General features: G+C 36.0%; 1 protein-coding gene across 1 annotated transcript in view; it reads right to left on the bottom strand.

Annotated features, from left to right (window-relative positions):
* LOC135786557 (uncharacterized) overlaps positions 1 to 17,469 on the bottom strand; it is a 218,573-nt gene that overhangs the window by 182,771 nt on the left and 18,333 nt on the right. The window contains exons 5-8 of the mRNA XM_065296017.2: positions 13,607 to 13,730; positions 13,101 to 13,376; positions 12,900 to 12,980; positions 9,697 to 9,816 (exon numbers count right to left, since the gene is read on the bottom strand). Coding sequence (XP_065152089.1) covers positions 9,697 to 9,816; positions 12,900 to 12,980; positions 13,101 to 13,376; positions 13,607 to 13,730 — 601 coding nt within the window. The remainder of the gene's footprint in view (positions 1 to 9,696; positions 9,817 to 12,899; positions 12,981 to 13,100; positions 13,377 to 13,606; positions 13,731 to 17,469) is intronic.

Here is a 17,469-nt window from a genome sequence, read left to right as displayed (position 1 = left end):
AAAATCAATTTTACAAAAATTGAAATACTTCCTTGATTTTCAAAGCATAACATTTAGATAGATAGATTAAATAGACCTGTCAGGATCCTTGTCTTGTTTTAATATAAAGAATGTTGTTGCAAAACAAGATAACCTTTTTTTTTATTTTTCAGAAATTTCTTTTTTTGGTTGTGCATTCTAATTAATATCAATTCAACTGCAGTTGTTTTTTTTTTTATTTAAACCTTCATAACTTAAAAAATACAGCTAAGTAGCACCATAAAACAAAATAATAACATGATAGCATAATAATAAACATGTTTTGACAAAAATGTTAAAAACTTTTTGCAACAAAACTCTACATATTTAGTCCAATATGGCAGGGTTCTGACAGTAAAATGTTTTGTGTGGGGAATGCGTGGTCTGTATTGTGTATACTAAACCACGTATTTCCTGTGTCTCGTCACTTTTTACCCGCTCCCTTACCTGTTATTATTTTCACCTGTTCCCCTCATTAGTTCTCCCTATTTATAGTCCTTATGCTCATGGTTCTGTCTATGTTCATTTTGCTTTATTCCTTGCCTGTGAGGTTTATGTTTACTTAGTGTCCAGTCCAGTCCAGTCCAGTCCAGTCCAGTCCAGTCTAGTCTAGTCTAGTCTAGTCTAGTCTAGTCCAATCCGGTTTATTGTTAAGTTTAGTCTATATGTCTTGTTTTATGTGGTTTGCCCCATCATGGGCTAGGGTTCATCCGCCTTGCTTCACCCTGACAAGATCCTTTAATTGTCCTTGAGAGGAAAGTTTTCACAGTAGATGCGTAAATTCCACATTACAGGCATGACACATAACACAATCACTTTCAACATATCAACAATACATAATATGAAAAAATTACAACATTAACAATATTGGGTGTGTGTTAACGAATTGCAGACCCATTAAAACGAGCACTCAGAAATAATTTGGGTGTGCAGGTGGCCCCTAGATTCAGGCTTGCTGCCTAAAATCACTTATGTTGCTTGGTTTCTAGCTCAATATTGGATTACACACAGAGCGAAAAAGAGAGAGCTCTTAGGCAGACAGTGTGGTTTGAAAGTACCACACTCCATAACAACGAAACCAGCTCAGGTAATTGCATTCTGAACGTGTGCGCATTGACCAGTATTAAAGATCCAGAAATGCCGGTCCACGCCGAACAGAATTCCTCATGCGCTTAATTCAGCTGCATTCAATCCATGAAGGGAGATTGAGACAGGGATTTTACCCAGCACTGAAAAATTGCCTATTGAGAGACTCATGCTAAGCCTTTCAAAAAACCTAGTGTTGTCGTCCAGGTCACTATAATTAACCTCTGGGTGACGTGACGTAAGCTTAATAGCTCAAAACACAGCAACGTCCGTATACGCTATCTTGCCTAAATTGTCCCAGTTTAATGTTCTGCCCTCTATCTGGGTTAAGAGGTGACCGTGTTCACCGTCAGAGAGTATGACATCCTCTTTGTGCTTTAAACTCATATAATTCACATTGCTAATGCATCTATTAAACATTTCACCAGCGTGTCTATGTTTTGTAATTGCAGATTCAAGGCTATTGCAGATGCAGTAAATTTAGCAGGTTTATACTCGGGCTGTCAGTTTGAAGCCCTAATTTAGTCAAATTAATTAGATTTAAAACAAAAATAAGGCATTAAGGCTTGACCCCTAAAATGTTTGTAAAGTATTAAAGGATTTTTCTACCATCAAAGCAATTAAAAGGGGTGCAATGGTTGAAAAATATGTTTTTTATGGCACAAGATGATAAAACGAAAGAAAGGAATAAGAACAAAAAATTTCATTATTTATGTCATGTTATTTACTTACCGGTACCCAATGTCTGTCTTTATTCTATAAAGTGTTATCTGGGGTTTTCTGACCCTTTTACTGTTTGTACACAATTATGACATGGCAACGTATGTGCGCGCAGTTTGGCAACGGAAGAATGGCAAGAATCAGCGGTGAAGTAACACAGACAGAGAAAGTTATTTTAAAAAGTTGACTTTATTAACTTTTTCAACACAACTACCAGATCTGTGTACTATAGTGGAGTGGATAGAAGACGTTAGCAGCAGATGGCCAAAAATAAAGTTGCCATATACATATATACGTATATTAGTATATTATATTAGTGCAACCAAATGCAACAACCAGACATTTTGATGCTGGGAAACCATTTTAATAAACTTTCTGAGTTGCTAACACGTTAGAACCACTGGGGAGTAACACCACTTCTGTTGCCGAAATACACTTACAGGCAATTTGATCACGTGGGCTGTAAAAGGATCTATAGACCCCACATTTTAAAATGCCCAAATTTATAGCAAAAAATATGATGTTTACAATCTGATACAAAAAGTGTTTCTGGTCTATATGGCGAATTTTTCCCTTCATGACAACAGCACATGACAACGTTTTAAAATATAAAAAAAATCAAAGGATTAAAATGTAAAAGATTATTATTGAGTCTCTTGGACTTAAATAAGAATTGATTATGAGACGTTAGAAGGCGTAAAGAGCTGCTGTTTTTTTTTTAAATGCTACCCCACAGATTTACTGTATATGATGACCTGTGGATGTGATGAGATGAAAACCATCATTAATAAGTAAGGCTTTTTGAAGCACCCACAGTGCTGTCCGAGAGCTTAAACGTTTTAGCTTTCCACATGTTTGTAAAATCTTTATCTCCTGTTTGTTACAAATAAAGCATTTTTAGAGTAAAAACATTTTCTTGCATATTTGCAAATTATTTTATGAGCGATTATGTTGGATATCCATACATTTGCAGCAGTTAAAAGCCTGCTATTTTTACTTCCATAACTAAAAGAAAACTGCTTTTAAAGTTTTTTTTATTTATTTAAAAATAACAGTTTCAATACAAATGAAAAAAAAAATTTAATATCAATGGATCGATCCTTGGTTTACTGCATATCACGCCCAAAGCACACCAATTACTAATTACGAGAATAGGAACAATCCTTTTAGACTGTGCACTTGGCGCACAAACCATTTTTCCTCCCATTATGGCAAAAGTGGAATTAGACACTTTGCCTAGACCATTAAAATAGGGCCCTATATATTTCTATCAAATTTATTCAAGTGTATTTGATTATAATGGGCTGTGCAATTTACTGTTTTTTGATTTTCAACTTTTGATTCAATCCGTAACAAAAAGTTAATCGAGGTAAAACAAGTATTGTTCAATTAGGTAACACTTTATTTCGATAGTCCACTTTAGACATTTTACTAATTATAAGTAACTTTGCAACTACTTATCAACTACCAATCTTTAGAGAATTAGTAGATTGTCTGCTTAATATCTACTAACACTTTATTGTGATGATATCTCAACAGACTTTCAACTGACTATAAGTATCTTTGCAGGTGCATGTCAACTTATTCCACTAACCCAAACCTCTTCCCTAACCCCAACCATTAGAGTCTACTAATACTCTAATGACAGTTAGTTGATGTTTAGTTGCAAATTATTGAAAGTTAGTTGACATGTAGTTGCAAAGTTGTTTATAGTTAGTAGAATGTCTAAAGTGGACTATCAAAATAAAGTGTAACCTTCAATTAATATCTACATTGCGTGCACTGGATGGATGTGTTTGTAAGTCACTTTAAAGGCGCCACTGCTTTGACACGTGTAGTCTATTGCCTCACTTATTTATTAATAAAAAGATTAAATAAATGCATGTTTCAAAGTCACTGAGTAATCATGTTAACTAATCCTGATTATGATTTGGCCAATAATCAAGCAGCCCTAGTTTATATTTTCCACAAAACCCTTTTGTATGCCTTCAGGACACTTACTTAAAACATATGGCATGAGTCAAGTGAAGTTATTTGTTTAGCAATTTTGGGTCCTTTGAAGCTTGAAAAGGCGGTCACCATTCACTCCCATAGTAACCAGAAAACCTAAAACTTTTTTAATGGTTCTGAAAAACAAAGAAAAACACTGGGGTTTTTGGGTGAACTATAGCTTAAATAAAAGTAGACCTGACAATGCTTAAACATGTCCTGTTTGAAATCTAAATGGATTGCTAAATGGATAGCTGTGGTTCTGGTTGTGGTCCAGGTTTGGGTCTTAGAGGGTCTAGTATTGCTTTTGATCATTAAGGGCTTTGGTATTGTTGTGTGCATATACTCTATTCTCCATACACACATCTAACAGCATAGTTGTGTAATGCAAATGAACACTTAAACTACACGGTAAAATCTTTACAATCCCTAAGTGAACTCAAGGTGGTTAAAACGTAATCGCCAGCCCAATAAAGAGCAAACCGCCGGCCATACAGTGCACAGCAACCGTACACAACATGCACTACAGCATAGCAATTCAATATAGTGACAATGCTATCGGGCAATTCAACTGTACAATTCAAATATGGAGGATTTAGTAGGTAAACAAGTTTAGCCTGCAGTCTATAAATATGAGATTTTATTTCTCCCTGTTTCCATTCACAGTGCTGCAGTAAATCAGGCCTGTCAGCTTATACATATGCAAGCTCTTTCCCGTCTTCCCTGCCACCATAACTTTGCATTTCTTTTCTCCAAAAATACATTGTGTGTCATTGACAAATTGCATCACCAGCACAAAGCCTGGAAACCCGGCTTGCTTGTGGTATTCTCTTTGTGAAGGTAATAACAGAACAGACTCAACGGGAGACATTGAAAATAATCGCCAGCCACAAAATGCATGTGCTTCATTTTTACATAATATATTTTCGGTGCCAGAAAAACATTAACCCATAGAAAAAAATGTGGTTGCATTCTTCCACACTCTCAGAAGTAAAGGTACAAAAGCTGTCTATGGGGTGAAACCCTTTCAGAAAATACACCTTGGTACCTAAAGGGTGCATATTAGTCCCCCGAAAGTACATGTTGGTACTTCAAAGACACATCTGTAGCTAAATTGTATTGTCCCAGTAAAGACTGTTGTACCTTTATTTCTGACAGTGCCTGGCATAAACTTCAGATTCATTCTTTATCGTCCTTGTTAGAGGAAATTTGTTTTCACAGACTGTAGTAATCACATTCAACACACAATATACACAATTAAAAAAAATCACATTCAATAAAATCAGTGCTCTTATAAGCTACAAGTAAAAAACTATTTCTTAGGGTGTTTTTATAGGGTAGCTGTCTGTACCAACGGCCAGAAGGGAGAAAAGTAAAAGTTTATGTAAGTTTAGCTTAAATCAGTCATATGAATAAACAGCACTCATAAACACATGTTGAGATCGTAGTCTCACTTGAGAAATGAGAGGAGGCTTAGACCCAGAAATGGTGCTAGTTCACAAATTAACAAGCTGATAACATCTGAAAATGACTAACAATAGTAGCAAGCAATAAATCTTACATTTTTGGCTTCGACGTAAAGGGCAACCATAATGGATAAAACAATCTGGAGGGCTACTTTTTGATATAGTCTACTCAAAACTTTTTTATTTACTTGTTAATTTTATTTTATTTTACTTGTTATATGTTTTATGTATATATGTTTTAGTATTGTTTAAAATGTTAACATATCGTAACATTCCTAAACTAATTGCTTAAGTTATTTTTTCCGGTCTTTCTATGAATAATAAAAGGGAAGGACCCAAAACTGAGCCCTGCGGAACACCAGTAGCAATTCGAGAGGGACTAGATTTAAATTTACCTAGCTGAACAGTCTGGGTACACTCAGCCAGATAAGAAGTAAAACAAGCCAGAGGAATATCATTGATTTCAATTGACTGTAGTCGACGTAAAAGGATGTCATGCGATATAGTGTCGTATGCCGATGTTAAATCTAAAAGAATTATGTAATAAATAAAAAAGCCCTGAGTAACAGGCTACCAGGAGGTCATTAGAGATCCTGACAAGCGCTGTCTCCATGTTGTGCATGGTATGAAGTTAATTATCTAAAATTTTTGACAGAAATGGTAGGTTAGAAAAAGGTCTGAAGTTATTGAAGTCAGTAGGATCTGCACCTGGCTTCTTGAGTAAAGGAGATACCAGCAAATCATTTCAACAAACGTTCACAAAATAATTTTGATAGTTGTCAACCGCACTTAACATTCAGAAAAGTCCTATAACAAATATCAAGCACTTATATGTGACCGTACCTGTGCAAACCTAACTTAAGTGCATTTTTGTGATGTAGGTGTTTTCTACATAAACTCATCCTACGTAATGTAAAGAACATTCTGTGAAGTATAATCTTGCTATCTTTAATATTGACTGATTAAGAACATATAAAAGACGTTGATGCTCCAAATCTCATCATTAGATTATGAGACTTTCACAGACAGAGTCACATGTGAGCATCAAACCAAGTGTGCCCTGTCTATTCTGACATATAATGCTGATTAATGAGCAACATACGGTGACGAAAGAAGAGTCAGAAGACAAAAACGCATTTTAAAATAGGACAATAGAGAAGGAAATGTACCATGATGACCCATTGACCTCAAACTCCCACAAATGGTGATCTGAGTCTCCGCTTAGCATTGAAACTGATCCTAGAATATCTCCTGGGATTGTGCCGTTATACCACAGGAGCTATGGAGAATTGCAGTGCTGACAACTTGGGAATCCAAGCATGCACCAGTGATCTCACAAAAACACAATAAACCGGAATGCCAGGAGATGCCGAATTAGCCGCTTATCTGCCTGTCTCAGTGCAACAATAATGGAAATTCCAGAAGCTGAAACGATGATTGTGTCACACCAGAATGCACCGGGAAAACAATAACAATTCAATTCACCTTTATCACCTCTTACCTGGCCTAAGCCTCTATTAAAACATATTACATTCGTTGCTGTGTTAAAACATCATGGATTGTATCACAAATGTCATGTTTTTGTATATGATCCATGTCCTATAGGGTTATGCGAAAAAGATAGACATTGAACATTCATTTTCAGACATTTCAATTATTGAGCAAAGTAAACAAACTATAGCAGAAGCTACACATCCATCACAACAGCAATGCAACATTATTCATCTGTTAACACCTATAGCAATTTAAGTAAGAAATAAGATTTACCAATGAGAGACTGCTTTGGCAAACAGTATTTACACTAACTCAATGTCACTTTTTTGTCGAATGCGAAATTTCCTCACAGGTTTGTCCTATAGGAATGTGATTTAATGGCTGAACTGTTTCCAAAAAGGTATTTAGAAAATCCCACACCAACACGTGGTGCTGTCAAGAAACGTCTCTATTCCAAAACACAACAAACCAATTAAGCTAATGACCTGAAGGACCATTTGTCCTTAACAAACATAACCTCAGCTGTTCATTCATAGGGATTCCTATCATTCTTGCTTTAGCTTCAGTCTCTGTGTGCCACTAGGAAAGACATAAAGCTTTTTACTGCTAACATACTTCACTGAGAAAATCCCTCAAATCGCTTCTTAATTTGTTAAGATAATAGCATTATAACCTCTGCGGCATCGTATCTAATAAAATTAAGCCTACTGTAAATGTTGTAGCGGGGAGAACTTTCCGCTAATAGAAGAATCACTCCAAGTAGACTTTCAAAAATAAAAATAACGGGAAGAAGAGACTTGCAAGTCTTTGCACACATGCATTTACTTTAGTCATGTAAAAAAATAATAATTTAAAGGGGTAGTTCACCCTCAAAATTATAATTTTATCATAAATCATTAACCCCTTCAACTACGTCAGCAGGTGACGTCAGCAGCGTGCACCGTAGTCTGCTCATGAACGCGAACTGAACGACCAATGAGGAGAACATTTTTTAATAAAATCATTCGTTTTGTTTTTCTTTGCGCACAAAAGCATTCTCATCGCTTCATAATAGAGGTGTATACTACTTAAGTATTTTAAGTAAATTTTCCAAGCATCAACTTTCTTGAGTAAAAGTACGTACTATTTCCTTAAGTAAAAGTAAAAAAAATAGATGTTTAATGTACTTAAATATTAAATATAAACCAAAAACTATGGAGTAAAAATTATGATAATATGCTTTGGAATGTACGTTTTCCAAAGAAAAATACTTATAAAATACAAGTACTTAAAAAATTACTTTTATGTAGAAAGTAAAAATACTTGAATTGACACTTTGTAGTTTTCAAACTTCATAATATATTTTTAAGACTCTTGTGATGGTACATCGACTTAAAATGGGTTGAATGACGTGTCTACCATAGCCTGACGGAGTCTGTATCGCTTTTACTCATACTTTTAAACTCTGGGTTTCGGGTACTAACCCAAGCACAAAAAGAACTACAAAAATCTGTTTTACGCATACGTCACTTCCTCCACTTACTCAAATTCAGACGTGAGATTTATTATTAGTATTTATATTCCTGATGTTTTTGTCATTGCCGAAGCAGCAACTTAGAAAAGAAACCTAAGGTTTTGTCGGAGGAGACAAGAAAGAGAAAACGTGAGAGTGACAGAATAAAAAGAAGGATGAGGATATTATGAGAATATTGGGACAGCGTTTGCTCGCTGACATGAACTAAAGAAGGAGGAGGGGTTTCTGATCGATGCTGACTTGGCCGTCATGCTTTTGGACAAGTAAGTAATGTTATATTGCTTGCATATATAAGTCCTGTCTGGCGCCCAAACACTAATTTTTTATGGTGTTGTGGTAGTGTCACGTACCTACGATATGTGCAACCCGGGTTCAATTCCTCTTTAAGGCAATTTTTTTATATAAACTTTAACCAAGCGACCACTGTTACAACTGGCTTATAAATGGGAGGTGTGCGATCTTTTGGCGTTTGAAAAAAATAAAATCCATGAAATTATATTTATATGACATGCTGGAAGGCACACCGCGGAGTTGTCGTGTTTTCCTTTGCGACAGTGCTGTGGTGCTTGTGGCCTCTAGGGGCGCTAGATATGAAAAATGCATGTATAGCGCCCCCTAGTGGCCAAAAAGTTCTGCGGTGTGCCTTTAAGTAGTATACACCTCTGCTTCATAATATTATTATTGCACTACTGATGGACCTTTTCGGCATTGTCTTTCATTCTTTTCTGGCTTGATTGTGTAAATGAAACTGCAGTCTATGGGACAGACACAAGCTTCCCGGTTTTCATCAGAAATATCTAAAAATGTGTTCTGAAGACAACTGAAGGACTTGGTGGTTTAGAACAACACAGGGGTAAGTGATATATGATAACATGGTCATTTTGGGGTGAACTAATCCTTTAAGTACAACTGACGAAGAACTAAGCAATACTGTGATGTTTAAAAAAATCGATCTATGGTGTTGTTAAAAACATTATTTACCGTATCTCCTTTTTGTCCAAAATGTCCTGCCATACCTAGAAGTCCTCGATTCCCCTTTTAAATTAAAGCAGAACACAACTGGAATTATTCAACGTTAATATGATGAAACAACCTCTCGCATCAGCTCCTGAAAGTTGTGATCAAAATTCAAAGAGAGGTCCGAGCCTGACCTCTGTCTCTTTGTACTTCACAAAAGATTAGCTGAACATCACCCGCTGATGAAGTGCAAATCCGTGCCCAAACACCCCCTTATTTGTGGTAAATCGCCGCTAATAAGCTTTTATTTCTGCTTCTGGCTGCTGTCCAGGTATACGGCCTGGCATAAATGTGCTTTAATTGACCATTCATTTTGCATGCAGCATTAGCTCAGAACGCACAATTGAGTAATAAGTCACTCATTTAAAAAACGCTTTACAGGTTTTACTTTACTTTTAGAGAAGGGCAGTGGCATCGATCTGTGGGCTGCTGGGCTGGCAGGGAAAGCATTCGGTGGAAGTATCCGGTGACCAGTGGGGCCGCTGTTGGTTTGTGGGTTATTATGGGTTCACACTGGTCAAATTGAAAGAGAACAAACAGTGGTAAATCATTCAAGTGCAGACTGAAATAATCCATTATACCTTTGGAGTTACACAGTGACAAAAATGGATGTAAAATCCAGACTAAAGTCCCATAAATTAATTATGAGATTAAAAGCATCAACGTTCAATCTTTGACATGATCTTACTCAGTCAATCTTAAAGATATCATGATTATATTTTCACAAAATGTTGCTTATGTAAGGATTCTGTGTGTTTCTGTTTATTGTTCACGTCTTTTATTTTGAAGTTTTTTGTTTTCTGTGTTTGTCTCTTGTTTCCATTTGCCCTTATGTGTTATGTTTCTATTGGTTATCTTGTCTGATGTGTTATGCTCTCATTGGTCCACCGTCCCTTTATATAGCCCTCGTGTAGTTTTTATGTTGTTTGTAATCTACTTGTAATTTGGTGAGTTTGCACATGCCATGCCATGCATTTGTTTATGTTCTGCTTAAAAAGTAGTGGTGGGCAGAGCGAGGCTTCGTGAACCACTGTGATGAATCAATTGTGCCGTATTGTTTTGAAGCTTTGAAACATCAATCCGAAACTGCCATCACAGTGACAACTAGTGGTTTACAGGCTGGTGCCTTAGGATCGAACCCAGGATGAAGCATCACTGTTCACATCAATAAAAAATAAATTGTTTTTGTTGTTTTCACATCTGTATGACAACTACATTGAGCTTTATTTAGGCTCCTCATTGTGAATTATAGTTTTTTTTTGTTAATGCAAATAATAGATACATAAATTACATGGGAATAAATACAAATAATAAGAAGAAATGAATAAAATAAATCAAGACACAATGTCACATTTCTTACATATCAAGATATTTTTTACATATTTTTTTCCAGCTAAGGGACATTTGTTGCTTGCATTTAGAGATATTTTTGCCCTGTCAATTAAACCCAGGTAAGCCTATCAAAGCACTTGTAAAATGCACAGAAGCTTAAGCTGTGTTCGAGATCTTCCGGCGCTGCGCAGACCGATCGGCGAGGTTTGCCGCTTGCATTCGAGGGAGGAGCTGAAAACAGAGCTGTCAAGCCAGACACCTGCTGCTTGCCGTAGTGACGTGTATGCCGTGTTTCCTTTTTATTATTGTGAATGAAGTGAATTAGATGGTGAATTTGATTTAAAAAAAAAAACTTTTAATAAAAAGTTGCAACCAGAAACATTTTATATCGAATATTTTAATTGCTGCTTATACTGTATGCCCGATAATAACGGGAAACAAGCCTACATTATTAAAATACCAATAGAGTTTGTTATTTTCATTTTTATTTTATTACACAACACTATATAACATATGTATGCATATTAACGTGTTTTTTTCCTGTTATATAAACATTAATTTATAATGTATATTAGTGGAACTGAAGGTTGGATTAAACTTTAAATGCACGTGATTGTTGTCATCAGTGAGGCAACCAGTTACGAAGAGCTGTGTGGTCATCACTCTTGAGCCAGCCAACTACTCTCGAAATGCTCTCGCGTTACATTAAACCATATGACACAGTCACGTGCCTTCAGCGCCAGCTCAAGTCGGACAAAATTACTAACCGGCATGCACTGCTTCAAGTCCGCCACCGATCGGTCTGTGCTTGCTTCGAGATCTCGACACAGCTTTGAAACGTCAGTTTCGCATCAGCAAACCCTATTAATTAATATAGCACTTGGGTTCTCTTTTAACTCACCTTCAGTGGACACTTCACATTATGTAGGATGAGTTTATGTAGAAAGCACTAAATCACAAATAATGGCTGGGTTTTTACAGACTGGATCACAAATAATAGCGTGCATTCTTTACTTTTCAAAATGTATAATGCTAGAAGCATACAGTATTATGCTTTAGACTTTAACCTGTTAGGCCATTCAGCTTCAGTAAGGAAACATTATGGAAATGCTGCCCCCAATGCTAAGAGTGGATGGGATTAGCATATACCTGTAAAACCCATGTTCCCATTACAGCACAGAGCAAGGATGTGGATTTTCTTTAATCCAATCGTTTACGACAGAATGTTGCTTTTAATTAATCAGAAATTATTGACCGGAGCGACTCAAGCTAAAGGACATCCTCAAGGGCTTTGCCAACAAAAACTATACACCAAGAACAATGCACTGAAATCAATAGCTCATATACAAATCCAACGTAGGCAGCGTTTTAAGACATCAAAAGCATAGACAGCATAATTATATTTATGCCTTTTAGGATAGCTTCTTTCAGTCAAATATTACCAGAGCATTGCATGTATACTTTGCAAAGAAGGCAATTCCATAATGCATGATGACAGCCCAGTGAAAAAATACACCCAACATGGTGGATTATGCGAAAGACATAAATATAATGAATTCAGTATATAATCAAAGCTTACTTTAAAATGCATCCAATCCAATTCAAAAATGGACTATGTAACACAGATCCTGTGTATGCTTTGTACTGAAAAAGAGTTCATGATTATGTAAAGTCTTTCAAATCGAGCAAAGCAACTCATTGTGTGAAAACCCAGCCAAAATCTTTTTTTTTGTGATTTTATAGACAAACTCATCCTAAATAATGCAAAATACATTTTGTGAAAATATAACCTTGATATATTTAATACAGACTGAGTAATGCTGCATACACACCAAACGCAAAGCATCACGTTCCTGCTCGCAAGATTTAACTTTGTGTCATGCTAATTTTTGCTTGAATTGAATATTTTTAATTGGATATGAGGCAAATAGGGTGCACTTTCGTGGCACCCAATTCATGTCATTTCCATCACCCCACCCGAGTTTACGTCTATTCGTGTCTTTGCATTGACTTTGTATGTAATCATCTCACGCAAATCGTTGAATTCGTATTAGGTGTGCCCCATGAGGCCATGTCAATGAGTGAAAACAAACTTTGATGCTCCTAATCTCATAATTATATTATAAATATTTAGCCTGTATGTTAATCTCGCTATTAAAATGAAAAACATTTGAACATGCAACTGTAGCAGTAATGAAGTATTACAAATTGAAATGCATAAAGTCTCTAATTTTAGGCTTGTATGAGTAACAGAAACGTCTTACCGTCACTTCAGGAGAATCGCAGCATCTGTCCAGGTCAGATATTCTAGCGTCACATAAGATCAGAATCTCCTGAAGCTCAATCTGTGAAAGTAAATGGTATTGTGACCATTAAACCAGATGCTTGAGAACTAAATATAATATGCCCTACAGGTGTATTAAACAAGAGTAAATAATGATGAAGAAAGTCTTTTCAGAACTCACATCCACCGGACGGCCATCTTCCACACGTGTAGTGATGAAGGTGCGTCCGCTCAGGTCCATGCCGGCCCTCTCGGCGGTCACCTGACGCTCGATCAGTTTACAGTCCAGATAGACAGTAACCGCATTACTCTCAACAGAAACACCCAGCTTGTGAAACTGGCGGTCGAATAGGGCGTGCAGGTCTCGGTTTTTGAACACATACAGGAGGCTGTTCTTCAGAAAACCTTGAGCTAAAAACTCCACAGACTTTTTAGCCCCATCTACTATTAATGACACCTAGATCAAATGAGAAATGCACATTAGAAATTCAGCATGCAGTTAATGAAGGAGGCGTTGAATCAAAAAATAATCAATGTTTTTTAAATAATACCAAAGCTATCATTTTGTCAATGCCTCAGAGAATAATCACATGTGCAAAAGCCATTTAAAGTACCATGTGAATAGATTTGAGCTATTTCTTATTTATAAAGATTTTAATTCTTTACTACGAATAAAAACATTCATACCTGTGTGTCTCCGTCTTTATCAAACACCTGCACAACAAACCATCGATCTCTCTTTGTGGTTCTTCTTAACCGGAAGGTTGTAATAATCGAGTACTCGTGAGAAAGTCCACCAGGGAACACCAATCTATGTTAGACAATTGCAACAATTAGGGTTTATCAATTAAAAAGTTACATACATTGAAAGAACATTACACATTGGCCATGAATATGTATGCTTCTATTCCATGTTAATTAATATTGTTGGAGAAGTTATTCTGAAACTTAAACTTTTTGGGTGTATTCCAGAAAAATTATCTGCAAACATTTAAAAAACAGTTAGTTCCAGTCCTTGATTCTGGTCAATAGCCGTGTTTTATTTACTATAAATTGTATATGCACCTTTTGGCACCCCATGCAGCCTAGTTTGCCTATGCCCTGCTGTTTTAGTAATTTTTCTTCATGAAAGTTGCATTGATTAATGTTTTTTTTTTTTTTTGCCTTAAAATTCTTATTGTGTGATAACCGTTTTATAAAAGCAGTAACATACTTAAGGCTAGTGCTGCGTCATAAATAAGCCATGGCTGAGGCTGTTGCAGGCGCTAACAACGCCCTTCAGTCATGACTTATTCCACGGAGGCATGGATTGGCTAATTTGAGTCATATACGGGTGGGAGAAGTCTCCACTGCTTTATGCTCAAGTTGATTGTGTCCCAACCACTTATTGGAAGATATTTAAAAATAATTTTTGCAGTAGGGTCCATTAACATCTAAAACGCATGGATAATGCGCCATGCACTGCTTTCTTCTGCTTTTCAAAGCACTCGCTGTCTGACCTTGCTGGTGAACGTGATTTCAACAAGTAGGATGTGATCCTGGATCAACACCATTGTTGGTCCTGGATCAACATTTTCATTAACCAATAAGATTGCAGGATTAGGGTATATGCTATATTTAGGTTTAGGATTGGGTTAGGGGCTTTTAAAAATACCCCTTAAACTATTATTTCACACTAATTTAAAGGATTAAAAATGTTATAGGGTCTGAGTTAAGGGTAAGTTGGGGTTGATCCAGGATCACATCTTACTTTGTGAAATCACGGCGACCTGCCTTTGCTACCGGTCTCACTCACGGTGAACACAAGTTTTTGTTCAGACGTGTCTAAATTTGAGCGCGCTTGCCTTGTGTCTACATTAAAATAAACTTAATTTAAATAAACTTGCAAATGGCCTCTGAAAGGAAAATTATTTACAAATCATAATTCTTTAAAATCTAAATCATAGATGTAACAATGAATAGTCCAAGAATCGGCATGTGGTCAATTGCAAGAGTAACAAAAATCTATTTGATGCAAAACTCATCCCAGTTTATTGGAAAAAGTTAGTTTAAAGATAGTTGATAAATCTTGCCCATGTATTGTATATCAGGGTTTTTTCAAACTTTTTAGGCTACTGAGGATTTAATGACAATATTTTAATATAGTCAGTCGTGAAAGTGGACCAGTATAGCATGAAACTCCAGGGCTGAAAATGAGTCCACCTACAGTCCTGGCCTCTTGTACCTTATTGCTTACATATAACATAAAACAATATATTATAAAATGTTACTTCTCAAGACAAACAGCAGCATTTAACTAAATGTTTCAATACGACAAAGAAAACAAACTGCTGCACAAGGGTTTATGTGCAAGGACTTTGTACAGTAGGAGTTTGTTTTATTATTGCTTGAAAACAAGCTTCTTATTATTTAAAAAGAAACCCTAATACATCATAACAATGTGCTTTTCGAGTCATTGACAAACAGAAGTACTTGAACTAAATATTTTACTACAACAAAAAACAAACTGCTGTACAAGGGTTTCTGTGCAAGGACTTTGTTGTTTGATTATTGCCTGCTTTTTATTATTTAAAAACAAACCCTAATACATCATAAGAATGTGCTTCTCGAGTCAGAAACAGTGACAAACAGAAGAACTGAACTAAATATTTTACTACAACAAAGAAAACAAACTGTTGTACAAGGGTTGTGTGTGTGTGTTTGATTATTGCCTCAGGTCACTCAGTGTGCCAACAAACAAGATGCTTGAAAACAGCTGAAACTGTCAGACTAGTTAAGAATGAAGTCATGTTAAAAGTGTCATTAGTAACTAAACTGCTGTCATTGTTTGGCATCTAACAGACACACATATACAGTATGCAAAACAAACAGGACAGCACCCTGAAGTCAACCCAAAGGTGTAGTGATTGATTAATTTAATTTAATCTAATTATAGTTAAGGTAAGTCCTACACCCTTAGCTGGATTGCTAGCAGTGGCACCAGCCAGTGCATAATTAGATTTAGTTATTGATGTTAGTGCGACCACCTTATTGTGAACTATTGTAAACTTACTGTAAATTGCATTTTGTCAAATTTGAGAAGTCAGCTATACAATAACACACGTTTAGGCTTATTAAAATCACTGAAGAATAATATTATACATTTTTAAAAATGATCTCATAACAGTGTGTTGTAGGAAAAAATGACTAATACTGTACTTCATTTTATCATTTCATTCATACAGTATTTGATCAGAACTGACAATGAATATAATCTCATATATGAACACTGTAAAGGACAGAAGAGAGAGAAATCAAACGTATAAGAGACAAGCTGAAAATGAGTTTCTGCTTAAATAGATCATGATCTGCTCTCTCAAGGCTGTCGGCCTGTCTGCAAAACGTGGCAAAGTGAGGAAAATGCACATCGACTTTAGATGCTGACCAGACCAAGTGTCTATTGTAATAAAAATAGATGACACAAAATGAGAGAATAAAAAACTTGATTAAAAATTAGTAAAACTAGGGAAGATTCTTCATGCATATTTCTTAAAGAAAGACTTCACCCATATGAACATTTTGACATAATTAACATACCATAATTCATCTAAATTGGCCTTCTTCAATGGAGCACAAACCTTTGGTGAACAGGTTTGTGATTTATTGTTGGAGCATCTTTGAAAAATAGATTAAATTGTTAAATGTGATCAGCCGTTGCACTTGGACCGCTGGGTGAAACCTCAGAAGTTGAAAGCTCAGTGTTTCTAAATGCACAAACTTAGCACCATCACAACAATGCACTTCATCACTGAGCACATCTGAGGCCATATGCCAAATACAACAAGATGTAGCGCTCACATCAACACAATGCATTTAAAACTAATCATGCTGTATGATTAGAACTAAAACTAAAACATACTGGAGCGTTTAATAAAGCAAATGTCCCAGCCACATTCTTTTAATCATTGCATTTTTAAAGGTGAACACTTATGTAAGGAATAATCAACGCTATCTCACGAGAATTCAAACATATTGTACGAGTTGGCTAATTCGTATCAATTCATCCGACCACATTCGTAAGTTTTGGTACGATGCCTTGCCTTGACCCCTGTGCCATTGGGGTTAGGGGTTCAGCTTCGCTGTTGTTTTTCATGAGATTAACTTTGTATGAATTGATACGAATTAGCCAACTCGTAAAATATGTAAAATTTCTCGTGAGATTAGGTTGGGAATAATTGACGACGGGCCGTTGAATTATAAGAAAAAAGTGGTAATGCGGCACGACGCAAAGCAGAGCCATTACATTCAACATGTTGAATATTTCTGATTTGCAATCCAAGATTCTATAATGTGCATTCGAGCAGATTCAGACGCTCTTACACACACATGCGAATCTGATAAGATAATCGGTTTAACCACAAAGACAATCGTGGACTTTACCTTGGATTATCGTAATGGGTAAAATCGGCCCAATTTAGCCCAATTATCTTTCGTCTTAACCAAAATTTAAGCTTTTTGTTTCGATTTGACTGTATGAGCTGGACAATAGGACAAAAATTTCCTGAAAGTAA

The sequence above is a fragment of the Paramisgurnus dabryanus genome, chromosome 20, assembly GCF_030506205.2.
Source record: "Paramisgurnus dabryanus chromosome 20, PD_genome_1.1, whole genome shotgun sequence".
Taxonomy (NCBI): domain Eukaryota; kingdom Metazoa; phylum Chordata; class Actinopteri; order Cypriniformes; family Cobitidae; genus Paramisgurnus; species Paramisgurnus dabryanus.
The sequence above is the reverse complement of the archived record's forward strand: the minus strand, read 5'-3'. Positions and strand labels throughout refer to the sequence as shown.